The sequence below is a fragment of the Neolamprologus multifasciatus genome, chromosome 1 (genome assembly GCF_963576455.1).
Source record: "Neolamprologus multifasciatus chromosome 1, fNeoMul1.2, whole genome shotgun sequence".
Classification (NCBI taxonomy): Eukaryota; Metazoa; Chordata; class Actinopteri; order Cichliformes; family Cichlidae; genus Neolamprologus; species Neolamprologus multifasciatus.
The window spans coordinates 22,826,501-22,849,252 of NC_140439.1; the positions used below are offsets into that span (position 1 = coordinate 22,826,501).

At 38.3% G+C, this 22,752-nt stretch overlaps 4 protein-coding genes across 8 annotated transcripts in view; 2 read left to right on the forward strand and 2 right to left on the reverse strand.

Annotated features, from left to right (window-relative positions):
* Positions 1-875: 875 nt before the first annotated feature.
* cox4i1 (cytochrome c oxidase subunit 4I1) lies at positions 876-3,547 on the reverse strand. The gene is made up of 5 exons (XM_085168116.1): positions 3,415-3,547; positions 2,596-2,672; positions 1,699-1,863; positions 1,361-1,492; positions 876-1,194 (listed from the first exon to the last, which is right to left on the reverse strand). The coding sequence occupies exons 2-5, from the start codon at positions 2,669-2,671 to the stop codon at positions 1,058-1,060; spliced, it is 510 nt and encodes a 169-aa protein (XP_085024242.1). The 5' UTR covers position 2,672; positions 3,415-3,547; the 3' UTR covers positions 876-1,057.
* A 5-nt stretch (positions 3,548-3,552) lies between these two features.
* On the forward strand, positions 3,553-8,228 carry emc8 (ER membrane protein complex subunit 8). The gene is made up of 5 exons (XM_085168097.1): positions 3,553-4,074; positions 5,358-5,434; positions 5,544-5,613; positions 6,771-6,865; positions 7,086-8,228. The coding sequence occupies exons 1-5, from the start codon at positions 3,862-3,864 to the stop codon at positions 7,243-7,245; spliced, it is 615 nt and encodes a 204-aa protein (XP_085024223.1). The 5' UTR covers positions 3,553-3,861; the 3' UTR covers positions 7,246-8,228.
* Positions 8,229-11,123: 2,895 nt separating this feature from the next.
* gins2 (GINS complex subunit 2) lies at positions 11,124-18,932 on the forward strand. The gene is made up of 5 exons (XM_085168107.1): positions 11,124-11,314; positions 14,155-14,269; positions 14,827-14,926; positions 15,036-15,162; positions 16,195-18,932. Exons 1-5 carry the CDS (start codon positions 11,225-11,227, stop codon positions 16,288-16,290), a joined length of 528 nt encoding a protein of 175 aa, XP_085024233.1. The 5' UTR covers positions 11,124-11,224; the 3' UTR covers positions 16,291-18,932.
* Positions 17,226-22,752, reverse strand: part of gse1b (Gse1 coiled-coil protein b) — a 166,884-nt gene continuing 161,357 nt past the window's right edge. For all 5 annotated transcript variants that reach the window (XM_085168036.1, XM_085168058.1, XM_085168044.1 and 2 more), the window contains 5 exons: positions 22,334-22,447; positions 21,763-22,125; positions 21,252-21,590; positions 19,969-20,072; positions 17,226-19,575 (listed from right to left, as the gene is read on the reverse strand). In XM_085168036.1, coding sequence (XP_085024162.1) covers positions 19,435-19,575; positions 19,969-20,072; positions 21,252-21,590; positions 21,763-22,125; positions 22,334-22,447 — 1,061 coding nt within the window. In that variant the 3' untranslated portion in view covers positions 17,226-19,434. The remainder of the gene's footprint in view (positions 19,576-19,968; positions 20,073-21,251; positions 21,591-21,762; positions 22,126-22,333; positions 22,448-22,752) is intronic.

The window sequence follows — 22,752 nt, forward strand, 5'->3', positions numbered from 1 at the left end:
TAATTTCATTTTTATGCATGTTTAAATTGAAATAAGTTTTTATGGCAGATTCTGATTTAATTTATTTACTAAAACACCATTTTTGGTCTGTTGCCTCAGAGCAGTATTGCGCAGTTAGGCCATTTTTCTTCGGGTAATAATGGTAAAACATTGGTTTTAAATTCTGGTCCTTGGGGCTACTTGTCCTCCAATAAAAGCACAGGATGTTTTCCGATTTTTTCTGTCAATGTGATGTTTGTAAAGATATGACACACATTTCCCTTACCTCACAAAAGTAATGAATATCCCATATTTCAACCAACCAAGACATACATCTTGTAAAAATTTTCATGCAAATTCCTCCACAACTTTTTCTGATTCTGATCAACTCCATCACAGCTCAGGCAGTAGAGCAGGCCACTTAGTTATTGGAAGGTTGGTGGTTTGACTCCAGTTTGCAATTCAAATATCCTTGGGCAACTAACCCCAAGCTGCTGTAAACGCGAGTGAATGTTGGAAAGCAGTTACATCGAACGATTGTGCTTGTGCAAATGGGTGAACAGAGTTGTCTAAAGCACTTGCTCAGATAGAGTAGAAAAGGGCTATGTAAGAACCAGTTCATTACACCCTTCGGTAGAAAAAGAAACAGCCAAATAGTTGCATCTTTTTTTCCTCAGAGGTACTGGAACAATATTCAGCAGTCCATAGACCAAAATGTACTTAAAATTCAGGATTATGGTTACAGAAAATAATGAACAAACATATATATATATATATATATATTAGATATATTTCAACCTTAAGAATAATTTTATATCTAGCTGCCATAGTTTGTACCTGATATGTAAAATCAGTGTTAATGAAGGAGTCATACAGTTGACACAGTTAATCAGAGGTTTTAAACAGTTTAACAATTTTTATTTTTATTATACACAACGACCTTAAGAGGAAGTGGTCTTCCAAAAATCACTGGTAAGGTGAGGTAATGTGGACATCTGATAAATACAGAAATATATGTATTTTTGTATCTTTGAGTTGGTCTGCCTGTATATAGAACTGTTATAGTCCTCTTGGTCTTTTACTTTTTCCACTGCTTGTTTTCGTAGTCCCAGTGGGCTGAGAAACCCTGCACTGGGCCTATTCTCATGTCCAGCATTCTCTGCAGCTCCTTCTCCTTGTACTCTGCCTCAAACGTATGTGGAACAGGTCCATACACTGGAAAGAAACAATAACAAATGAGTCAAGTGATGAGCCAGATTATACCGCAAAAAAATGTGTTCAATACTGCATTCTTTACTTAACCAACATGAAAACCTGAGGCAGCTGAACATCAGATATTACACAGGTTTCCTTGCATATAAGCAATATTTTTCATAATTACCATATTTCCTCTGCCAAAGCACAACCAGCCCAGTGAAGCCAATGAAGAAGAAGATTCCTCCAACCACAGACTTCCACTCTCCTGATCCCTGGTTCATCTCAGCGAAGCTCTGCTTGAAGCTGATGCGGTACACTGTAAAGTAGAAAAACAACTCTAGATTACATTTTTTAAGAATTTGGAAACACAAATACTCTTGGAATTTAACATTACACCACTCCCATTATTTAGCATGAATTTAAACAATTTAGTACTCCCTATCCTACATAATAGGAGTGGTGCAGTTATACATTACATCAGTATAAATGGGTGAACAAAACTATAGCGTTATTGAGTCCTACATGCAATCTTCTCCTCATTAGAGAGTGCAACCCAGGAGCCCTTCTCCTTCTCCTTCAGAGACTTCTGCTCTGCACTCAGGTTCTGCACATAACTGACGTCGGGGAGAGGGCTGTCACGCCTGTCAAAGTAGGCAGGGAGGGCATAGTCCTCAACCTTAGCAACACCTGCAGGGGAGACCACAGTAACTCATCAAATTACTTTCACACATAATCCCTCACTTCATGTCAATGCTTTTTTAAAAACATAACCTTATTTTAGTTACCGGGCTTATTCCAAGACCAGATTTGTTTTAATTTTGTTTTTACATTTCTGCTCTCAAACCCTGGATCTAGTTCACTGTAGTATTGTTTATCACTGTTTAGATGTACTGCCACTTGAAACTGCAGACAAAAACAAAACCCACACACACAAGATTGTGTGTGTGGGTTTCTGATTGTGAGCAGCGTTTAGTTTCTCATTTGACCTATAATAAAGTGCAACATTGCAGCAGCAACAGCACTCCTGAAAAGCCTGTTTTTTGTTAATAAAGTAAAACCCATTGTAATCTGTACTTAAAAAAATCATTTTATCTCTGTGTAATTTTGGCTGTAAAACTGGTGCATCTTCTTTAATCTATTGCCATAAACTTAAGGTGTCAGTTACCAGAGACAAGTTTTTTTTCTTCACACCAGCCAAGCTCCCATTACATATTAGAAATGTAGTATTACGGGAAGAACATGGATTCATTTTACAACACAAACAGCTTCATTTATTTTAAATGGTCAACTGAGGGTACATTTTAAACGTTTAGGTGTATATGAACAGAGATTTCAAAAGGTCAGTGGCACAAGCGGAGTCTATTGTTATACTGCCAGTCATAAATAGAACACATTCAATGCATTTCGTCTTATACCTACCATGTCCTCCACGGACACAGACAGATGTGGAAATGGCACGTTTGCCAATAAGGCTTAGGGCTCTGGTTGCCAGCATTCTGTGGAAAACGTCATATAAGAAAAATTAAGAAACCGTATTAAGCACTAATAAAGGTTAAATGACTTTACAATTGTTTCTGTCTTTTAATTTTTAAAGTAAACCCCGTTTCAATAGGAGATCGTGTACATACATAACAAAGAGTAGGCTGCACAGGGTCCATATTTACATCACAATCTTTTATAAGCTATTTATATACATAAAATCCTGACTCATTTTAAAATAAGTCAGTTACCATCCATATGGAAAATTTCCCTACATGAAATAATCGTCCAGGTTGATGGGCTTATTGTTAAGATTGCAAAATATTTGGTTTTACTACGACCGTCCGGCTAACCTGATGTTAGCATTAGCAACAAACACAAGGTCATAGCACCAGGGGATAAATATTCGTAGAAATACCAGATTCTCTGATGCGACCATGCAATATTCATCATTCTTCTATTGACTGAAACTACATTAATGCGTAATAACGGCAGATGACTGAAACATGTACTATCTTCACATCAAACCCGCCTTCAAAAATCTGATGCTACATGCTAATGACAGCTACCCGGAACATTAGTCAGTCCTCGCTCCTATCTGCTCCGACAAAGTCACTACTTATTTTGGTTAAAATAGGCGATTCTTCGCAAGCCGTTACTTTTTCCTAGGATGCACATGTCGCGGATGCTAAAATTATGTATATCTACGAAGGATAAGTAATTTATTATTGAGTTTAAAAAAATAAAATAGAACCATACCTCTTGTCTCTTTCTTGCTCCCGTCCGCCTACAGTCTGAAGGGAAGTGTGACTGGGAACGGAAAAACGTAAATTGTGCGTTTGACCGGATGGACTCTGATCTCGTTTTACGACAGTTCTGATTTACGGCACCACCGGTGCTACAGCAACGAGTGGAAGGTGGAAGTAAGATTAGCTTCTGTGACTGCACGCCGACTAATTTATCCAGCATAAAAGGACTGCTGTCATTTCGGATAATTGTAGAGCTTAATGAACTCACCACAAACTGTACTTCCGACATCATATCGTGGCAGTAAGTTAACTCCTGAGGTGTACATCTACTTTTCTCCGGGCATGTTAAGTAACGATAGCTAACGGTAGCAGGCAGCTGTCCCCCCTCCTTATTGTCTAACTTAGCCACTCTGGCAGCTTTAGTCTTTACTGAAATTCTGCCGACTTTCTTATAAAAATGCCCATTCAGCTGACAAGTCAGGCGTACTGTAAAATGCTTTTACATGCTGCCAAATATCCACACTGCGCCGTGAATGGATTGCTGGTGGCAGAAAAGAAGAAGGACAAAAAGAAAGACAGCCACAGTGAGCCAGTTCTGTGCGTGGACTGTGTGCCTCTGTTTCACGGTACTCTAGCTCTGGCACCAATGCTGGAAGTAGCCTTAACGCTGGTAAGTATTTGCATATAGAGTTGTGTAAAGAAAAAATTGCCCCAATTAAATAGAAAATGTAGGTTTTAATGTGATGATTTCATTTATTGAAGTAAACAAATCACTGAATTTCACTATCCACACCCAGGCCTGATTACTGTAGATCTGTTACAGCAAGAAATCACTTCACTTTTGTCTGTCATGTCTGTCTAAAAACAACTCAAAGTATTACATCTTTCTATGATCTAAAGGCACTCAGAAGAAAAAAAAAGTCACTAGTATATGCTGGCGTGGAAAGGTTGCACAGCAATTCTTATTGTCATTAGAATGATGAGAGCCATTATCAACCACTGGAGAAATCTTGGAACAGTGGTGAACCCTCTCAGGCTTGCTTCAGATAAGGTCAGAGTTCATGATTCACTGGCTGAAAATGGCATCCACTGGAGAGCTCTAAAGCAAAAACCATGAACCTGTTTACAACTGGCATGAAACTACCACAGAATTTCATAAGATGAACATCCTAACAACAATCAAACATGGTGGTAGTGTGATGGTCTGGGGTTGCTTTCGCTGTTTCAGGCCCCGGACAACTGGCTGCACTTGTAATTAGAACCATGAATTCTGCTGTACCAGAAAGTGCACTTGGGTTATACAGCAGGACAATAATGTGGAAAAAAAGGAGGAAGTCCAGCTCTTGAGTGATTTAAAAAAAAGTACATTCACAGAATGATAGTTTTGAGGTTACCTAGTCAAAATCTGCACTTACATTTTTAAGGGATGCTTTGGCATTCCTCCAGTTATCACTTGACTTAAGGTCTTGCTGCCAAGGGTGGCACAAGTAGTTATTGGGTTTAGGGGACAATAAATTTTTCACAGAGCCAGATAGGTTTGGGTAGCTTCATTTTACCCTGACTAATTATTGTATTTTGTATATACTCAGGGCATCTTTGTTTAATATTGTCTTTTGTTTGATGGCAATTTCTGGTTTAGACACTTGCCATCTAGTATGCCTTCTAAAAGGATTTTTTCTTTTGTTTTAAATGTTTTATTGTAGCAATCTGTTAGGTTGTGGTGCTTTTGAAGTATCCTGCTTTACTCTAAAATCCATTACTAATGTTGCGTCACTTTTATTTATGGTAGTGAGACTGGAAATAATATCAAATTAATGTCTGCAGCTCTGAAATAGTTATAAAGTTTCAGTCTAGCTCTATATCCATTTTCCTATGTTTAAAATAAATATACCTGACCTAAACTATGTTTCTGTTCTTATATGTCAACCTGATGGGCCCCTGCTCCAACTCCAGATTGACACTTGGTGTAAAGAAAATAATTATGTCATTGTCGGATATTATCAAGCCAACGAACGCACAAAGGATTCAAGGTAGAAACACTGGCGCCGTGCTGTTCCAGGGAAAAACAACCACTGAGAAACCATGCTGCATCCTGCTTTGGACCTCACTTTAATATATGCTTGATCTTTTCTCCTGCAGGCCCAACCAAGTTGCAGAGAAAGTGGCAGCCAGAATTTCTGAGAACTTCAGTGAAGCAGCAATTGTTATGGTAACTGTAAATTATTAAGGCTGATGCAACTGGGTTACACGTTATGTTTTTTTTCTTCTTTCTCCAAAGCAATTGCTACATCCATTGTTATAAATGCATCCTCTTCGGGTAGCAGCTGAGTTTTAGTTTAGTAAAAATGAACCAAAATCCTTAAATACACTTGTCAGCACAAGCCTCTATTTATGTCTCTATACAGTAATATATAATATTGTATAAATAGAGTGACTGATGTGGCTCTACAGGTTGAAAATAAAGCCTCAAAATTCTATCAGATATTTCAGTGAAATTCGCTATAATGACATTTATGATGATGTAGGAAAAAAAATGCTAAGCCCTTTATAGGTGATTGCAACTCACAGACAGCAGGATTTAATCCATGCAAACAAAGTGTAGCACATCTTTCATCCTTCTTTTCCAATGAGTTGCTATCACTGATGACGCACTGCCCAATTTGAAGTGCGAATCTATCGTCACAAGGTGCCAGCAGCAGCAGCGGCATTGTAAGGCAATAGCAGTGACACAGCAAATGTAAGCACAATGTCCTCGCATTTAATAAATGACAATGTTTCGGTCCTGTTGACCTTCAGCAAGAGTTGGGTTGTAATTTTATAGTTTAAAACGTATTAGCTGTAAGTGGGAGAGCGTGCGATGAGTTAGAATTGTTTCTGTGGAATTTTGTCACACATTTGGTTGTGCAAAGATTTTGAATTAGTACTTTACTTAAAAACTTAAAACAAAATACTTTCTACCCAGTGTGCTGCATCTTGAGTCGAGATTTTTTAACCAGCTGCTTAAAGCCAGCTGCTTTTCCACCATGTAACCATTTCTAGCCACTGTTTGCTCTACCTGTCATATGTAGTCCAACTGGCAAGTACTCCAGCAAGACTCTGTTGAGTCACCTTTAGCAGGAACAGTTTTCTTCCATATTTTGCAAAGCATTGTTTTGTTGGAGGTCATTGAAGTAGCTGCCTTTTTACTGAATCATTCAGTGTGACATGCAGCTCTCAGTCTCAGACGTGTCTGGGCGAAATAATTAGATGCATTATAAAATATATAACACTGTTTCTGAAAGACATTTTTCCTGGTCTGTTGCAGTTGTTGTTATTACCTAAAAGTTGCACCTAAATTCACAGTAAATTTTGCGTGTTTTCCTGCAGGTGGACAGCAGTAAGTTAACAATGAGCTGTTCCGAACCCATCGTCTTGATCTATGATCACCACGAAAACAAGTGGAAAAGCAGAGAAGTAACGGCGTAAGTGTTAAGAGCTATTTTAGTGTGAGATTTTAATCTTCCTCTGCAGACTATTTGTGCAGCTAACTCAGAGCTTCCAGCATACTTACAACTCCAAGTGTTCTCTCATTTACTTGGATTATTTAGACAAAGTACATTACACTGTAATTACATTGTAATTACCCTGTATTTTCAGTATTAATAGCTTGAATATGTAATTTTTCAAAAAACTGTTTTCCAGTGACTCCTTTGAGGACTGGAGCGAAGCACAGAAAATCACATCTGCCCTGCTGGTGGGTCGTTCCTATGAGAACTTGATTGATTTTGACAGTCACTTGGATGATCTGAGGAACGACTGGACCAACCCTGTTATTAACAAGTCTGTCCTGGATCTGTGCTAAGACCTTCAGTCGGGAGTACCCATGACACACACATGCACACATACACACACACATATGAACAACTATATTGCTGCCAATTCAGCATGCACACTGCTACTTGTGTAGCACAGGAGAATGAAAAAGCTGAACCTATAGTCTGCGTTCCATAAAAAGTCTCTCTCGCTGATGGGAACTTGTGGGGCGCTGGCCAGTTAGGCCAAATGTTTTAAGGGAAAGCACCATATGTGCGCTGTTGGCCCGTGTCTACCTTTTACAGGTTGATGCTGCAGTGATGAAAGCTTTTATGGGTTTTTATTTTTATGCAACTTTGGGTTTTTTTCCCCCTGCAATGGGTTTTGATATCCTGTTTTGTGTAAAAGTTTAGATTCTAGAGGTTTAAACCTATACATTTGCTTTTAGCCATACAGAGATCAAGTTCTAAATAAGTTCTAAATTATTAATTTTTAGGTAATGATTTTACAACTGATAGGATAAATGTGTGTTCTTTATTAAGTTTCTTGTTTATAAAAGATCTGAAGGAAAATTCACATATATAAGTGAAGTCTGAAAGTTTTAGATGACGCTGAACCAGAGATTTGGCCCATTCAAAAGCCCCAACTTTAATCTTTCCGTAGATGCATTTCTAGCGTGCATGCTTCTCGGTACTGCCACTAATGCGATGGAGAATGTCAGTCTGGATGATGCACATGTGCATTTTGGCTCTTGATTTATGATCTGGAAGACCGGCTCTATACTGAATCAGATCACAGGAATGTGTGAATTTTGTTTTGTGTGGATATCCATTCTAAGAACTAGATAAATTCTATGTTAACACTTAACTGATTATTCTAAAACCAAATATTAAAAAGTTAATATTTATTGTGAGCCTACAGAAACACCTTTTGTAATTGAGGTTAGAATTAATCAGTTAATTGTGTGGATAAAACATTTTCTACTGCAATTGTTTTGAGCTGAATGTTCAATGAAACTGATTTTTGAAAACATCTACATGTTTCTACAGGTCTCTTATTGCCTCTTATGTGTTAAACCTATTTAGCTGTGTCTTATACAGTTATTTGCAAAAGGACTGTTCAGCCATGCTAAGGTAAAGTGAAGCCTTACTGCTTCTATAGGCTTACAGAGTTGCATTTGAACAGACTACAAGTCTTCTGGAACAAAGTTCACTGGACACAAACACAGAAGACAAACTGAAAACACAAACAGCATATAAGCACAAACACCTCATACCAACAGTTGCGTAATGGAAGAGGGGTGATGATTTAGGCTTGTTTTGCAGCCACAGGACCTGGGCACCTTGGCAGTTACTGAACTGACCATGAAACCCTCTGTATCTGAGGCCATCTGTCTGAGAGCTTGATCAAAACTGGGTCAAGGAACAGGACAATAATCCAGCACAACAGCAAATCTGCAAGAAAACATCTGAAAAAGAAAAGAATCAAGATGTTGCAGTGGTCCAGTTAAAGTCCAGACCTCAACCTCATTGAAATGCTGTGGCTGGACCTTAGGAGAACTGTGCATAAACAAATATCCACAAACCTCAATGAACTGAAACAGCGTTACAAAAAACAATGGATCAAAGTTCCTCCACGCTGTGAGCAACTGATAAACTCATACACAAAGCAACCACTTCAAGTTATTGCTCTTAAGGTGATTCTACAAGCAGAGTCATGTGAAAGCTTTGTTTTTCACATGACTGCATCTCTGCCTTGACAATTAAAAAAAAAGAAGAAGCCTAAAATCACTTTTAGAATAATCACTGCCCAGCTTTGGGGGGTTTTGTATGGTTTAGCAGCAGCCTGTTGAATTAAGTTTTTTTAAATAGTTTTGTTCAAGAACAAAATACACAGAGTGCTTTACAGCACAGAATAAGATGCAAATAAAATGGTATATTAAAAAACAAAATAAAAGCAATCCTGGATATATGGGTCTTAAGTTTATTTTTAAAGATATCAATCAGTCCACAGACTTTAGATCCAGTGGAAGCGATTTCCATAACTTGGGAGCCACAATCACCTTTTGTCTTTAACCTGGACCAAGGTACAGCCAATAAACACTGTCGGCTAACCTCAGTGCTAGAGGTCATGAATGGTTGTAGTAGCTGCGGTTTTCCAATAATTTAGTGGTGCAAAGTTCATATTCGCACGTGTCTACAGATTATTTCATGCTTTGTGACCATTCTAATCTATAGCTTCAGTCTCCCATACTCTGCATAATGTAATTCTTGTAAAATGAAAACTAAATGACAGTGTGGCCGTATCTGTGAAGAACTCATGGAAGTTTTTAAACAAATGACACTGTATATTTTCCTAATATCCATATTCATTTTATGCTACTTTCTACTCCAGCATGTTAAGTGAGACAACAGAAATCTGACAGCAACTTACATTATTTTTAAATGTATAAAAAGCTAATAAAGTGGTCCCTACATTGACTAGTTACACCTTACATGCTACTTACACGCTGCCATATCAGCAAAAATAAATAAACAATAGTAATAAACAAAATAAAAAATGGAATTAAAACAGATGTTAGAGAGGTGAAAGTGGTTTAAATTGTGAATGTAGTATTCTAGTTTCAGTAAAGATAAGTACTTCTTCTATCAGTGCACGATAAATGAACTGAAACTAATTCTGTCTAACTACAGCATGGGTGCATTTCTGCAGAAATGCCTCAAGCACAGTCCACTGACAGGAAATATTTGAAGTGGATTTGAGAGCAGATGTTATTAAAATAAATGGTTTGGATTTATGAAGAAGTTTCATTGCTGTTTTAAATAATAGATTGTGGTGTCTTCTGTCACTTTTCTTTGTTCGTTTTATCTTGGCAAATTTATTTGAGATGTATGGTGTGAATGTTGTGAGACCGTTTGTACAACCCAGGAAGAATTCTTTGGATGGAGTTATTGATCCCGAAAGGGAAATTACTTCAGCAGCAGAAGGAATAAAAAGAAAAACAGTATAACAGACAAGAGAAACATTTTTAAAAACTACTACAGGAAAACACCAAAGGCCGTAAAACGTAAGACAGTGAAAAATTGCATGTAAAACTGTGATAAAAAATGAAATATGAATGAAATAGAAAACATAATAAGACTGAGGTTATGTAAAACAGAACTCTACAGAGTGGTAATGCAAAAATGGTTCTTTATGGCAACAAGGTTGAATAAGTCTGAAGGAGAATGAGCTCTAGTGTAGAAAGGAGCAGGTGTGATGGGTTGTCCATGATGTTCAGTGACCTCCTGTCTCTCACTGACCCAAATGCCTCCAGATATACTGATGATCCTAACGTCATCGCTGGCCTGGATGCTGGCACAGACCGGCAGAAGTTCTTCAACATCTTGCTGAACACACTGAAGGATCTGGACCTCAGAAAGTAATCAATTGATCCCCTTCTTGTACACAGCATCGCTGTAGGTTCTTCAGTACAGTCTGTCACTGAACACCAAGTATCTGTTGTTAGCTGTCCATTGATTCAGCCTCCTCACCCACGATTCTAATGGGTTCAGACCCAGTCACTGACAAAAACATCTAACTTTGTTCTCACATGTAAAAGCTCACTGCCACCTTTCTTGTTATTGCCTGGTGAATGCTGCCGTCTGGTGGAGTTTAGTTGTAACTGTTGTCATTGTCACATGACCCACTTCCTTCTTCCGGGCCAGACAAAGCTAAATTAAAATGTAAGGTATGGTCAGCTTCGTCACGGCCAGGCCCGCACCTTACACGTAAATTAACAATTTTAAAAATGCAATTAACACCGAGATTCGAGAAATTATACAGAAAAATAAAACAATAAAAATGTGACGTGCCGTAACACGGCACACAATAATGTTCACTTTTGCGATACTGCGCTTCCTGTTGATGACGTAGTTGTCTTTTTCTTGTCTTCATTGTCGGTTAATGCTGCCTTCAGCGCGGGAACGGTTTGTAGTGCAGTTCGAGTGGGACGGAAGTTTTTGAACACACACAAAAACCAAACAGATATGGATGCTTCGGAGGTCGAGTTCCTTGCGGAGAAAGAGATGGTGAAGATAATACCAAATTTCAGCCTAGATAAAGTCTTTTTAATCGGGGTAAGTGAGCTGTGTCTGTATTTAAGTAGCTGGTTTTTGACCAGATACTGAGACGTTGACAGTTACTGTAGCAATATTAGCTAAACCTTGGGCTAAGACCTTGTATTATATCACGACACACTCAGTTTAACCTCCTGAGACCCAGTAATTCATTTTTGTGCACTGTAGTACACATTTAGTTTTTGCTTGTACCTCTCATACTCTACTTGCCACTCTTCTAAGTCCTGATGTTTCTTAGAGAGGACAACAGTACCTTTAAAATGATATCACATGTGTGGGGGTGTGGCCTTGCCAATTGTCTTTTTCCCACCTTTTCAAAATGGCTGGCATGCCCACAAGCACATTTTATGGGAGAAAGAAAGGTAAGCATGATATTTACATTTAAAAAAAATTTTAAAATCAGATTTTGATTAATTTTCAAAAATAAGCATCTAGTAAATAATTTGAGGGTTTTTTAAGAATTAAGCTTATTTAGTTTCACAGAGGAAATGACTAATTTATTAATGTGTACTCTAGTGCACGTCGGGACTTTGTACTTATATTTATTTCACTTTTTCCTAGTAGACAACTCTTTGACAAAGGCAGAGAGAATTCTTAACAGAATAATTGAGGGAGATTCAAACGTAGATTTTTCAGAAGATGAGAGTCATGTGAGCCAGATAGGAGAGGGTGAGAACCCAGGAGGAGCCACACAAAGATTATCGAGATGCAGTGGCAGATGTAATAGAGAAAAACACAGAGCCACCTGAAATCTGTCGTCCTATCTGGTCCAAAACCAACATGTAGGAGAATCTGGAATTTTTGATTTTGAGTTAAAAATAAAATATGGGTAAAATGCAGAAATGTTTTCCAGTAAAGTAAAAAAAAACAAGAGTCGCAATTATAGCTGAATCCATGACACCTGATTGTTTCTACAAGATCACGTCTTTGCTGAAAGTTGTCAATGATCTCAATGTGCCAAAAGAACTCACAGTATCTGGAGTTCAAGCTCCTCTTGGCTGAGAAACCAGGGACAAACATGTGAACAAGACCTGAATAATACCAGTAATGAAGAGTTCTCTCCAAAAATCAAGAAAAGGAAGCCCCAACCAGATGAGAGTGTAACAAAATATGGTTCACTCCACTTGCCTGAAATGGTTAACAGTCCAAGGCATTTCAGTTGTAGAATGGTTGGGTGCAACAGTAAAACATATGTGAGATGTGGGAAGTGCCAAATGTTCCTTTGTGTCTCCAAATAAAAACATTACAGTACTTCCTCAGATATCATAAATGAATTGACTTTTGTGAAATAGAAAGCCCAGTGCAATCACTTGTTCCTGAACCAATGGCTTACAGCTAATGAAGTGTCAGTGACTTCTAAGTTGACCCATGATCTACATTTTTATGATATTGTTATATAAATAAGTTTTAATATCCTGCTTACAAAAATTTCAGTGGAGCATTTAATTTTCTTAAATAGCTCTTGAATTTTGTTAGTTTCACATTCGTGATCAATGAAGTCCCCTTGTGCACTGAAGTGCACATGTTGTAAAATTTAAATAAAATTAGTTAAAAACAATTTTGTTTTTGTAATGTGTTTTTTACCATCCCAACACTTGATTTATCTGAAAAAAATCAAAATCAAAGTACTTTTTTTCCCCTGGGTCTCAGGAGGTTAAAGCTGTATGGATGTATGGATGGATGGATGGATGGATGGATGGATGTAAGGATGTATGTATGTAAAGATGTATAGATGTAAAGATGTAAAGATGTTTCTGTTTGAGTGGATCACTTCACTCAGTAACTGATTAAAACACGCACAAAAAAGCCTCATCTCTCAAACTCCAGACTTTAACGAACTACCATCCAGTAAGATAAATAAGTCGCTCCAGCTAAAATAAAATATGTCTAAATATATTTCGAAAAAACTAAAGCTCCAATAATATTCGATACCGTATCTTTGGCCTTTCAAAAAGTACCCCGAACTATTACTGCTATATTGTACTGCAGTTTTTATTATCGATCAAGTAAATACAGGCTCTTTTTGTATTTTGTATTTTGTTTGATTGTTTGTTTGTTTGTTTGTTTGTTTTGGATTATTTTATTTTTTGGGAGACTTGGAATGTAACTGTGCCTGTATGTAAAACACTTTGGGTCAAATGTGTTATATAAACAAAGCAGACCTGACAGTCAACACATGAATGCGCGATTTTTGGAGCCACCATGAGAGTGTATGAGATTTTAGAGAGTTATTGTTCAATAATTCTCTAAAATCTCATACACTCTTATGGTGTTTTCCATTTTCCAAACCCCCCTTTTTTTTCTTTTTAAAAATTAAAAAAAAATAACAGCTAACAAGATCCCCCGCAGCATGATGTGAATTTAATGACAGTACACTGTACTGTCTCAAGCTCCCTTTGAGCGGACTCAGTGGTCTTTGAAAAAATAAATAAATAAATAAAAAAACAGCTTAAAAACTCATCTTTTAAACTTGCTTTTGGTTGATTTTTGTTTTTATGTTTTAACTTTCGCGAAGCACTTTGTGATTTTATCTTGAAAGGTGCTATATAAATAAACTTGTACTTACTTACTTTACTTACTAAAGTCATGGAATATTTTTTGGTATTTTTTACATAGCTGGCTGCACAAGAGAGCCTGTGTTATTCATCAAGCTCTCAGGATGGCTCGTTTGATGTAAATCAGACTGTAACTTGTAGTTGCTGCTGTTGGAAAGAGACATTGTTTATCTTCTAGCAATGTTTTTTATTAATCATGAAAGTGCACATGTGTATCTTTCCAACTTCACTGAAGTGGAGAATGCATTGTGCTGCATGATAAAATATATGTATTTGTGTTCTCAGGGAGATCTGGGTCCCTTCAACCCTGGACTACCTATTGATGTTCCCGTGTGGCTGGCTCTAAACCTAAAACAGAGACAGAAGTGTAGAATTATTCCTCCTGAGTGGATGGATGTTGGTAAAGTTCAAAGTTTTTCCTGATGCGGTCTTTGCAGGTGTTTGTTTCCAGGCATGAACTGACAGGATTACTTAAAAATGTTTCAGATCAGTTTCTTTCAGTATTTTGAGTATTTTTTCCTTCACATTATGAAATATGTAATCATTACTGGCCTACCATGTTAAGCCTAGACCTGCATTGCAATAACTTTGACATGTAAGTAGTGCTAAAATATTTACCTCCTACAACTATTTTTCCAAATTTGTATTAGATAAGTAAAAAAAAAAAAAAATGGGCACAAGAAATGCAGTAAGATTGTTCCCTTAGTTGTAAGAGGCAAATTATTCAGATTTTGTGTTATTACAAATGAAAAATGTGTAAAATATGTGTATGTCATTGTTGGTCTGTATGCTGTAAGAAATGCTGAAAAGAGTAAATTCATTGGTGGTTTTATTTGGAATATCTGTTTTACTTCTCCTACAAAAGTCAGCAGAAAAGAGAGGAATCTTGAAAATCTTTCAGCACTTTTGTGTGTCGCTGCAGTTTGCTGCTGTTGACATTTTTGCTTCACTGTGCAGAGAAACTGGAGGAGATGCGAGACCTTGAGAGAAAAGAGGATATGTTTACACCTGTTCCCAGTCCTTACTACATGGAGCTTACCAAGCTGCTACTAAACCAGTGAGTCATATACAATTAAGTAATCCACAGAAATACAGCCCTCAGTACTGTTGTGTGCTTGGTGTATGTGCCCCCTCCCCTTAAAAGAGAGGTTTCTGTGTTTCTGCAGCGCGTCTGACAACATTCCTAAAGCAGATGAGATCCGTACACTGGTCAAAGACATCTGGGATACTCGCATTGCCAAGCTCCGCTTGTCTGCTGACAGTTTCATCAGTCAGCAGGAAGCTTATGCCAAGGTAAAACTGATCACATGTAGAGTGTGTAGTATTCTCTGCTGTCACTTAACCATTGAGTTTTGAACATTTAATTGAGTTGAAAACAGATGCAAAGTAAGTAAAAATTCAACAGCATAATAACAGAATTACCAGTTCCACATAAAAGGACAGTGTGACATTTATTCATTATCCCTTCAAGTTGTGGACCCATTGCATATTGAGATCCTTTAGAAAAAGTGGCATCACCTTAAGTTCCCCCAGTTTAATTGGCTGTATATAAGCATTCAGTAAATGTTATCTATAGGTAATGTAGAATCTGATTTAAGTGTTCCATGATGTGTTTTCTTAACAGCTACACTCCCACTTTAGGTGTTTCAAAGTGCAAGTTTGTGTATCACACTGTCTTAAAAGTAAAGCTAATGTGGAAATGTCTTACACTTGCATTCTTTCTGATGACCTGCAGGGGGTGATTCATGTGGTTGAGGGCTGACAGTATAGAAGAAAAACCTTTTGGCTCCCTATGACCTCATGAAACACTTTACTGATGTGTTTATGGTCTCAAACACAAGTTTTAAGCCTTATAGGAACAGCATGATGGCTATTTTGATTCAACAGAAAGGACTGCCCCATCTGAAGACAGACGCTGTCTGCAGGCAGACTTGTAGTCTGTAGTAGCTTTTCATGTCCGGTTTCGCCATTATTAAGACGGCAACGGGGAAAACATTTGGCTTGAGGTTTCACATAGGGACTTCACAAATCAATGGGTGATGTCAGTTGAGAAAGTGCCCATCTTTTCTATACAGTCTATGGTATTACAGCAAATCAGTGATATGTAACTGTCAACATAAAAAAAAACAGTAATAAAAGATTCATTGGTTATGTTGCAATTGCTGACAATCCCATACCGCATATTAACAGTGACAAGTCACAATGAACTTTCACCTGTTCATTTGAGAATAACACTGTTACTCTGTGACACAGTAGGTAAGTGTCACAGAGTAACAGTGTTATTTTAAATCTTTGAATATACCTAATTCCTCTATCTGTCCACAGCTGGACAACCTTACTCTGATGGAGATCAACACCATACGAGCGTTTCTTCTTGATACTCTCAACTGTATGTACAAGCTACGGTCCAACTTGCAGTGAGGGGCAGCTCATAGACTACTGGTAAAAAAGCTCAAACACACACAAGGCTTGCTAAAAAGGGTTGGATTTAGCAAGACTGGGGTTAAACCTAACATTAAAGACAGTTTTCTGGAAAAGTGAAGAGATTTACTCAGCTATTTAAGTTATCATGTTGCTCTCCGGTCTGATTTGTGTGTATCTGCTGTTTGCAGTGAGTGTATCATTTGTGAATGTTGTCATTAGGTTTGAAAATGTATGTATGTGCATGTAAACAGTATATACATGTATACTTTTTTCCTCACAATTTTTAATCAGTCTTATTCTGATTTTTGATCTTGTTGTTGTGTTAGTGATTAAAAAAGATGTTTTCTGGTTTACTAGAATGAATGTGGTTTCTGTCAAACATTGGTAAACTAAACAATTCCTTCCTAAAATGTATTTAGGTGGGGAAAAAACCCACATTAAAAGGAATTCCACTCAACTCTTGTTGCATTTTATTCTAAAGATGGATAATATTGGTTGATATTGTTCTCACGATTGCACCGAAAATGAATCCGTTTCCTAATCTCCAGTGCAAAATGTCCAGCTGTTAAACCAGAACCCACAAAGAGACAAAGGTTGATATTTAACATTTTTGAAATATTTTATTTTCTTTTTTGTCTGAAATCACAGCCATATATTCATAAATACCTAATTACTACATTCAACAAAGAATATATTACATTACAATGAATTCAAACAAGTACATTTTAAAAACAGGATTTCACAGCATCTAGACATCCTCCACTGAGTAATGGGGCTATTGCATGAGCGTGCGTGGGTTGGAGACACGGGGAGGCTGAGCAAGAGAGGCTTACCACACTGCACCTTCCTCCCCAGCTCAATGGCAGCTTACCTCAGCATGCATGCTCCTTCACTTACAGATAGGTTACGCTGTTGGCTTTCTTCTTTGTAAAAAAAAAAAAAAAAAAAAAAATTGACTACACTCTGTATTCCTCTAAACTGGCTTACGTCTCATTTATATAAAAACAAAAATTGTCTTGTGACTCATTTGGATGAAAGAAACTTGGTATCTGTTTGTGACTTGTACATATTTGAAAGGTATGACATACAGTAGACACTTGGATGTAATATGCAAAGTCCCTGATCACTGATGTTATGTCATGTAATGTCTGTCCTGTAGACGGAAACTCATTCACATGCTCCCAAATTCTTGAGGCACTTGTAATAAAGTGTATGTAAGGGGGTAAGTTGTGCTTCAGTACTTTTTTTTAAAAAATAAATTAAATATTGGTACATTTTTAAAGTTTTTATTTGCAAATACTGAAATCCTTAACCCACTCACATCAAACATCCCACCACCACACCTTAACAAGTCAAACGATGACCTAGACACCTCATTTCACTGTGTCTGAGGTCTCCAAGTGCACATAGAACCATAAGGTGGAGACAAGATGAATTACAGGGTAGAAAGTCACTGTAATACGAGCCAAATCTCATTAGGAAGATGGGGGGCAGATGGAGGTTGTAAACAGATATCCAAGGTAAAGCAAACCTTTCTGATTTTACATGTACCAGGAGCTGCTCAGTTAAGCGTCCTGCCTGGTTTCTAGGACATCTTGGCAACTTTGTGGGGATGGAGAGCGTCCTAAAAATAGAGAAATGCAAAGAGTAGATGTTATGTCAAACATATTCAGCAGTATAAGATGGCCATTCTGGTTTGTATGTTTGGCTACCCAACTGCAACTAATAATTTACTATGCTATAGTTTTATCATTATTTTGGCACAATTTCGTCTCATGGCTGCTGACAGGGGCTTGATCTTGTAAGGCATACCGCAAACCGTCATATCGTGTGTTTGAGTTCAATGCTATGCGTCATACAAAGTAAAGTGAAGGTCCAAAAACAGGATAAAGCAAGATTTATCTGCTGGCTGTGTAAGAAAATGTCTTACAATAATCAAGAAAATCAAGTTTAAAAAAAAAAGTGGCTGTGGATCTGGTTTCTGCATGAGTACTTCACTAACTGGTCATGCCAGCAACAGTAAAGCTGACTGGGAGGAGCTGATGAAATGGGCATTAAAACAGAGACACACTGCTGTGAATGAAGGGGGAGTGGAGGGCATGAGCCACATCTCAGGACCTCTAAGTAAGCTTTGCTGAGCTCAGAGGCCAGATAAGGTGGCTGTGGCTGGGGTCTCAGCTGCGCAGTGCCGGGACAGAATAAGAGGAGTGCATCCTGCTTCCTCTCACTCTGCTAAATGTCTCAAAACAAGCTGTTCTAGCCAGCAGCAGTACAAACACTAAAAGCAAGGCTTTCTTTTTTTTTCAACCCAAAAAGCATAAACATATAAAATGGCAGGCTTTTTCTTTTAAAAGAACAATGATTAAAGTAATAAAAACATACAAAATTCTTTTTAAGTCTTCATATTATATACAATACAAGGCTTAAGCACCTTTTAAAATTCTTATTTTGAAATTTTCTATTTCGAAATAAAACATTTACTTAATTCTTTCCAAAAATGTGCATTTTCTAAGTTCTTCCCTAATTTGAACAGTTCTTTGTTGTAACACAGTACCACCAGGTAGTTCTTCAGCTTTTATTAAGTGCATTTCCAGTTCAAAAGCTCATGTGGCCACAAAATAAAAGGAAAAAAAAAGAAATCAGTCCCAAATGACCAAAGGTCTTCATTTGGAGATCTGGAGCTTTCAAGTCTTGTAACGACACCCCCCTCTGGGGGTAGCTGCTCCCTCATTGGCAGGATTGTCTGTGTAGCTGTGACGGTGAGGGATGCAGGGACTGAACAATAGCGCAGCAGGGACTGAAGAATGAAAAGCAGGTGTCATCTTGATCTTCAGGTTTTTCTGCCCCATACACTCACTGATCTTGGAGTTGGCTACATTGGCACACATTAGTGGCTTGTGGTGCAGTCCCTGTTGACCCATAATCCAAAGACTGCCTGTACTTCACTGAATGGTCCGGTCTCCTCTGCATTCTCCTATCTATCTATCCATCCATTCACTCCATTCATTCATTCATCGTATCTAGCCAGCCGTATTATCCTCCATGGAGCTATGAGGACCAGGCCATTAAAAATAAACTCTGGGTGTCAGTCTGAAAGGGGAGGAGGCTGGGGCCCAAGGGCTATCAAAATCAGCGTCATGGTCACCTCGGAGGGTAACCTTTATAATGGCCGGCTCTTGGCCAGTGTGTCTGTGGCAGCGTCAAACACTTCCTGAAGTGTTCCATTTCTGCTTGTAGCTTCTCTCTTTCCACTGCCAGCTTCTGTCTTTGGGACATCAGCTCCTAGGTAACCAAGGACATAAGAATATATATATATATTTTTTCTTTTTTTAATTCACAGTGATCTTCATGAGAAGGCAAACCTGTGCTATATATAACAATATTTACAAAGATAAGTGAAAAACAGAAAAGCAATAATATGAGTGTAATAAAGAAAAGCTGTCTGGATTCCAGTGATTAATCAGAAGAGGCCAATAGTGTAAAGTATAAGTTTTTACTTTGCTCTGCTATTTATGAAACCACTGATCTACGAAAATAAGTAAAGTTGTGCACCCACTCCTATTATACATGCTCATAATTTCTTAGCAGAGCGCCGCTGCTAAGTCACTTGCAGTTATGTAGTAAATATTTTGACTTCCTGGCCTCAGCTTAAGTGGCTCCGTATGCTTGTCTTACCCCCATGGTATGAGACAGCTGCTCAGCAGTTAGACTAAGGTTGTAGTTCTGAGCTTCTAGTCTTCGACACTGGCTCTGCAGTACTTGTCGCTCCAAAGTTTGCTCTGGATCAGAAAATGGAATAAGAGAAAATGAAGAAAAACAGGATTAGCAGAATTTGGACCATCTAAATAGATGCAGGATAATCTGCTGCAAATGCCTTCAGGCTCCTGCCTTCATTGTTAAAGGTCTTAAAATACACTAGTGGCAGGCTGTGAATGTGAGACTGGGAGTAATTAAAGATCAACTCAACCATTTTTCACTAATTTTCTTGCACAAATACTAAATACAAATTGAATTGTGTAAAATGAACAATGACTACTACCCTCTAGTGGTGACAGAATGCTACAACAACTTAAAATAGGATATACATTATACTCATAAGGAAGTGACACGGAAACACAGAACATTACAGAAATAATGTGACAACTCTTTCAAACTTCATAAATCATTATTTCATTATTATCACCTGTTTTATTTACTTTCCCCAAGCATATGCAGTGGCAATAAACCAGAAATGTGTGGTTGGCTTTAATATTCTTTATTTCTACTGTAGTTTTTCATCCAGAAATGCATTTATATGACATAATTTATTTATAGAGACTACAGATGTTGACTACAGTTAGTTACCTTACTTTCAGTGTTTTATTTTTGATATAAGTGATTGATTACCCAATGTGTTGTGGGTGTTTTTAAGCTTTTTGTGACTTTTTTTCATGACCTGCTGGAACAGCTGTCTGTGTTCCAGACATTCAGATTTACAAGTTTAAGCACTGTGTTTTTCTTTTTCTTCATTGAATATTAGCACTGTGTCTCTTTACATCTAGCAGGAGAATGCATAGTTGAGTGGGGTTCACAGAAGTGAATAGGAAAGTAGGGCCTCGCTGCAGGCAAATAGCTAAAAGGTGAAGGCAGAGCCAATTTGCATATTTGTAGATCACGCTCAATGTTGGAAAAAATGTATAGTTGGATCTAAGCCAAGTAATTCTGATTTAGGGGATAAATCAATGACGCATGCAAAATAATATGTATTTGTGCACAATCAGTAATCTCAGTATATATTCCAAAGAATAAAGAAAACCCCTAATCCCTCATAAAATTATACAATGATAATAACAGAGGGACTGTTAAAGCTGTTTATGTATGTAAAGTGATCTAATATCAGTCCATGTAATACAAATGGGCAGAGTTGTGAGATTTTCAAGCAGTAGTAAAACTGCTGCACAGGCACCTCAGCTACTTACCTTCCACATATTCCTGATAAGCTTCAAATATAGATTCAATCCCCTGCCACTTGAAAACTGAAGCCTCTTCTTCCTCCTCCTCGTCTTCCTCTTCAGAGTCCTCTGGACCAGACATGTCCTCCCTCATCCCCGATGCCTCCCTGTGCTGAGGCATCGAGAGGTGCTGCCCGTTGGGCTGAGGGTGAGAGTGCAAAAGTGGATGTGGAAATGACTGTGGAGTTGAGTGGGACTGTGAATGTGGCTGTGGTGGTCGGCCAGGAGGGCCCTGAAGCTCGGGAATGTTGTAGTGAACAGAGGACTCCTGGAGGTGGGATGACTCTGACACCCCTGCGGCTCCACCTAATGGACAAATGTTGAGGAGAAGAAAGAGATGTCACATTTCATCAATTTCATATTTTACACATAGGGATATTTTCCATCATTTCTTCATATTTGAAAAATTATGTTGGCCTGCTCTCCATGTATTCACCTTTCCAAAGATGCCTATTAGACCTTATTTTGAGCTGTTTACCTTTATGTTTCTGCAGAGTGGACTGTAGCACAGATTCGTGGAACTGCTGGGCAAATTCCTCTGGGGCGAAGTCCCGTGGTTGTGTGCGTCCATTGATGCTGTGATGACCTTCTTTAGCCTGCAGGGGGAGTGGGGGCCTCAAGCTGTTAAGCAGGCTGGAGCTCCTCTTTGAGATCGGTCCCTCACTGGGCCCCCGGGCCTTGTCTGGGTAGACAGCTGGAGAAGGGGGTGCCTTTGGTCTTAATGTGTCCCCAAGGGGTTTTGGATGCCCATTGGGGGATGTTGGGCAATGCGAGGAGGGGCTGCGTGGTCTGACACTGTGGTGCTCCTCTGGTTCAGAGGGAGGCTGGGAGAATGCAGGATCTGCAATCATTTAAACATATGTTAGTGCTGATGAGGTCAAGATCCACAATATTACAATGCAATGAGAAACTGTTGTTACTTTACATCTTCACATTCACGGCCCCAATTATAACCCCTCTTCATTTGCATTACACAGATTAGCACCACTTTAACATTACTTCAGGGATGACAAGTTGTGTGTGTTTATGTTCATTAGCACGTAACTTACTAGAGATCTGAGTTGGAGGACTTTTACACAGTGGATGTGGAGCATGTCTGATGGTATCCAAGGTCACAGTCTTTTCTTTAATTGCCTGTAGCAACTCCACTACCCTTTCATTATCTAAAACAGGAAAAAAAAACACATTTTGCATCAGTCCTAGTCTTATTTCCAATTTCACTCAGTAGCACTCATTTTGCCAAGTGTGATGTGTGTGTGTGTGTGTGTGTGTGTGTAAAAGGAGGTGGCCTGACAGTGTGGGAGGCATGGCATCTGTGATTAGGAAACAGTAAATGAAGAATAAATGAAGAGTATTAGACTAAGATCATTGTAAGCCTACTGCCGCCCCTCCCAATTCAGTCAGTGCATGGGTGTCTAATTTTGAAATTTAGGCACATTTTGGCCATGTAATAAGAACCCTGACATAA

Coding starts and splice junctions, on each gene's coding strand:
- cox4i1 (XM_085168116.1), bottom strand. CDS start 2,671: ATGCTGGCAACCAGAGCCCTAAGCCTTATTGGCAAACGTGCCATTTCC. Junction 1,864..2,595: donor CTGTGTCCGTGGAGGACATG/GTAGGTATAAGA, acceptor TCTCCCCTGCAG/GTGTTGCTAAGGTTGAGGAC. Junction 1,493..1,698: donor TAATGAGGAGAAGATTGCAT/GTAGGACTCAAT, acceptor TCTACTTTACAG/TGTACCGCATCAGCTTCAAG.
- emc8 (XM_085168097.1), top strand. CDS start 3,862: ATGCCCATTCAGCTGACAAGTCAGGCGTACTGTAAAATGCTTTTACAT. Junction 5,435..5,543: donor GAACGCACAAAGGATTCAAG/GTAGAAACACTG, acceptor TTTCTCCTGCAG/GCCCAACCAAGTTGCAGAGA. Junction 6,866..7,085: donor AAAAGCAGAGAAGTAACGGC/GTAAGTGTTAAG, acceptor ACTGTTTTCCAG/TGACTCCTTTGAGGACTGGA.
- gins2 (XM_085168107.1), top strand. CDS start 11,225: ATGGATGCTTCGGAGGTCGAGTTCCTTGCGGAGAAAGAGATGGTGAAG. Junction 11,315..14,154: donor ATAAAGTCTTTTTAATCGGG/GTAAGTGAGCTG, acceptor TTGTGTTCTCAG/GGAGATCTGGGTCCCTTCAA. Junction 14,270..14,826: donor TCCTGAGTGGATGGATGTTG/GTAAAGTTCAAA, acceptor TTCACTGTGCAG/AGAAACTGGAGGAGATGCGA.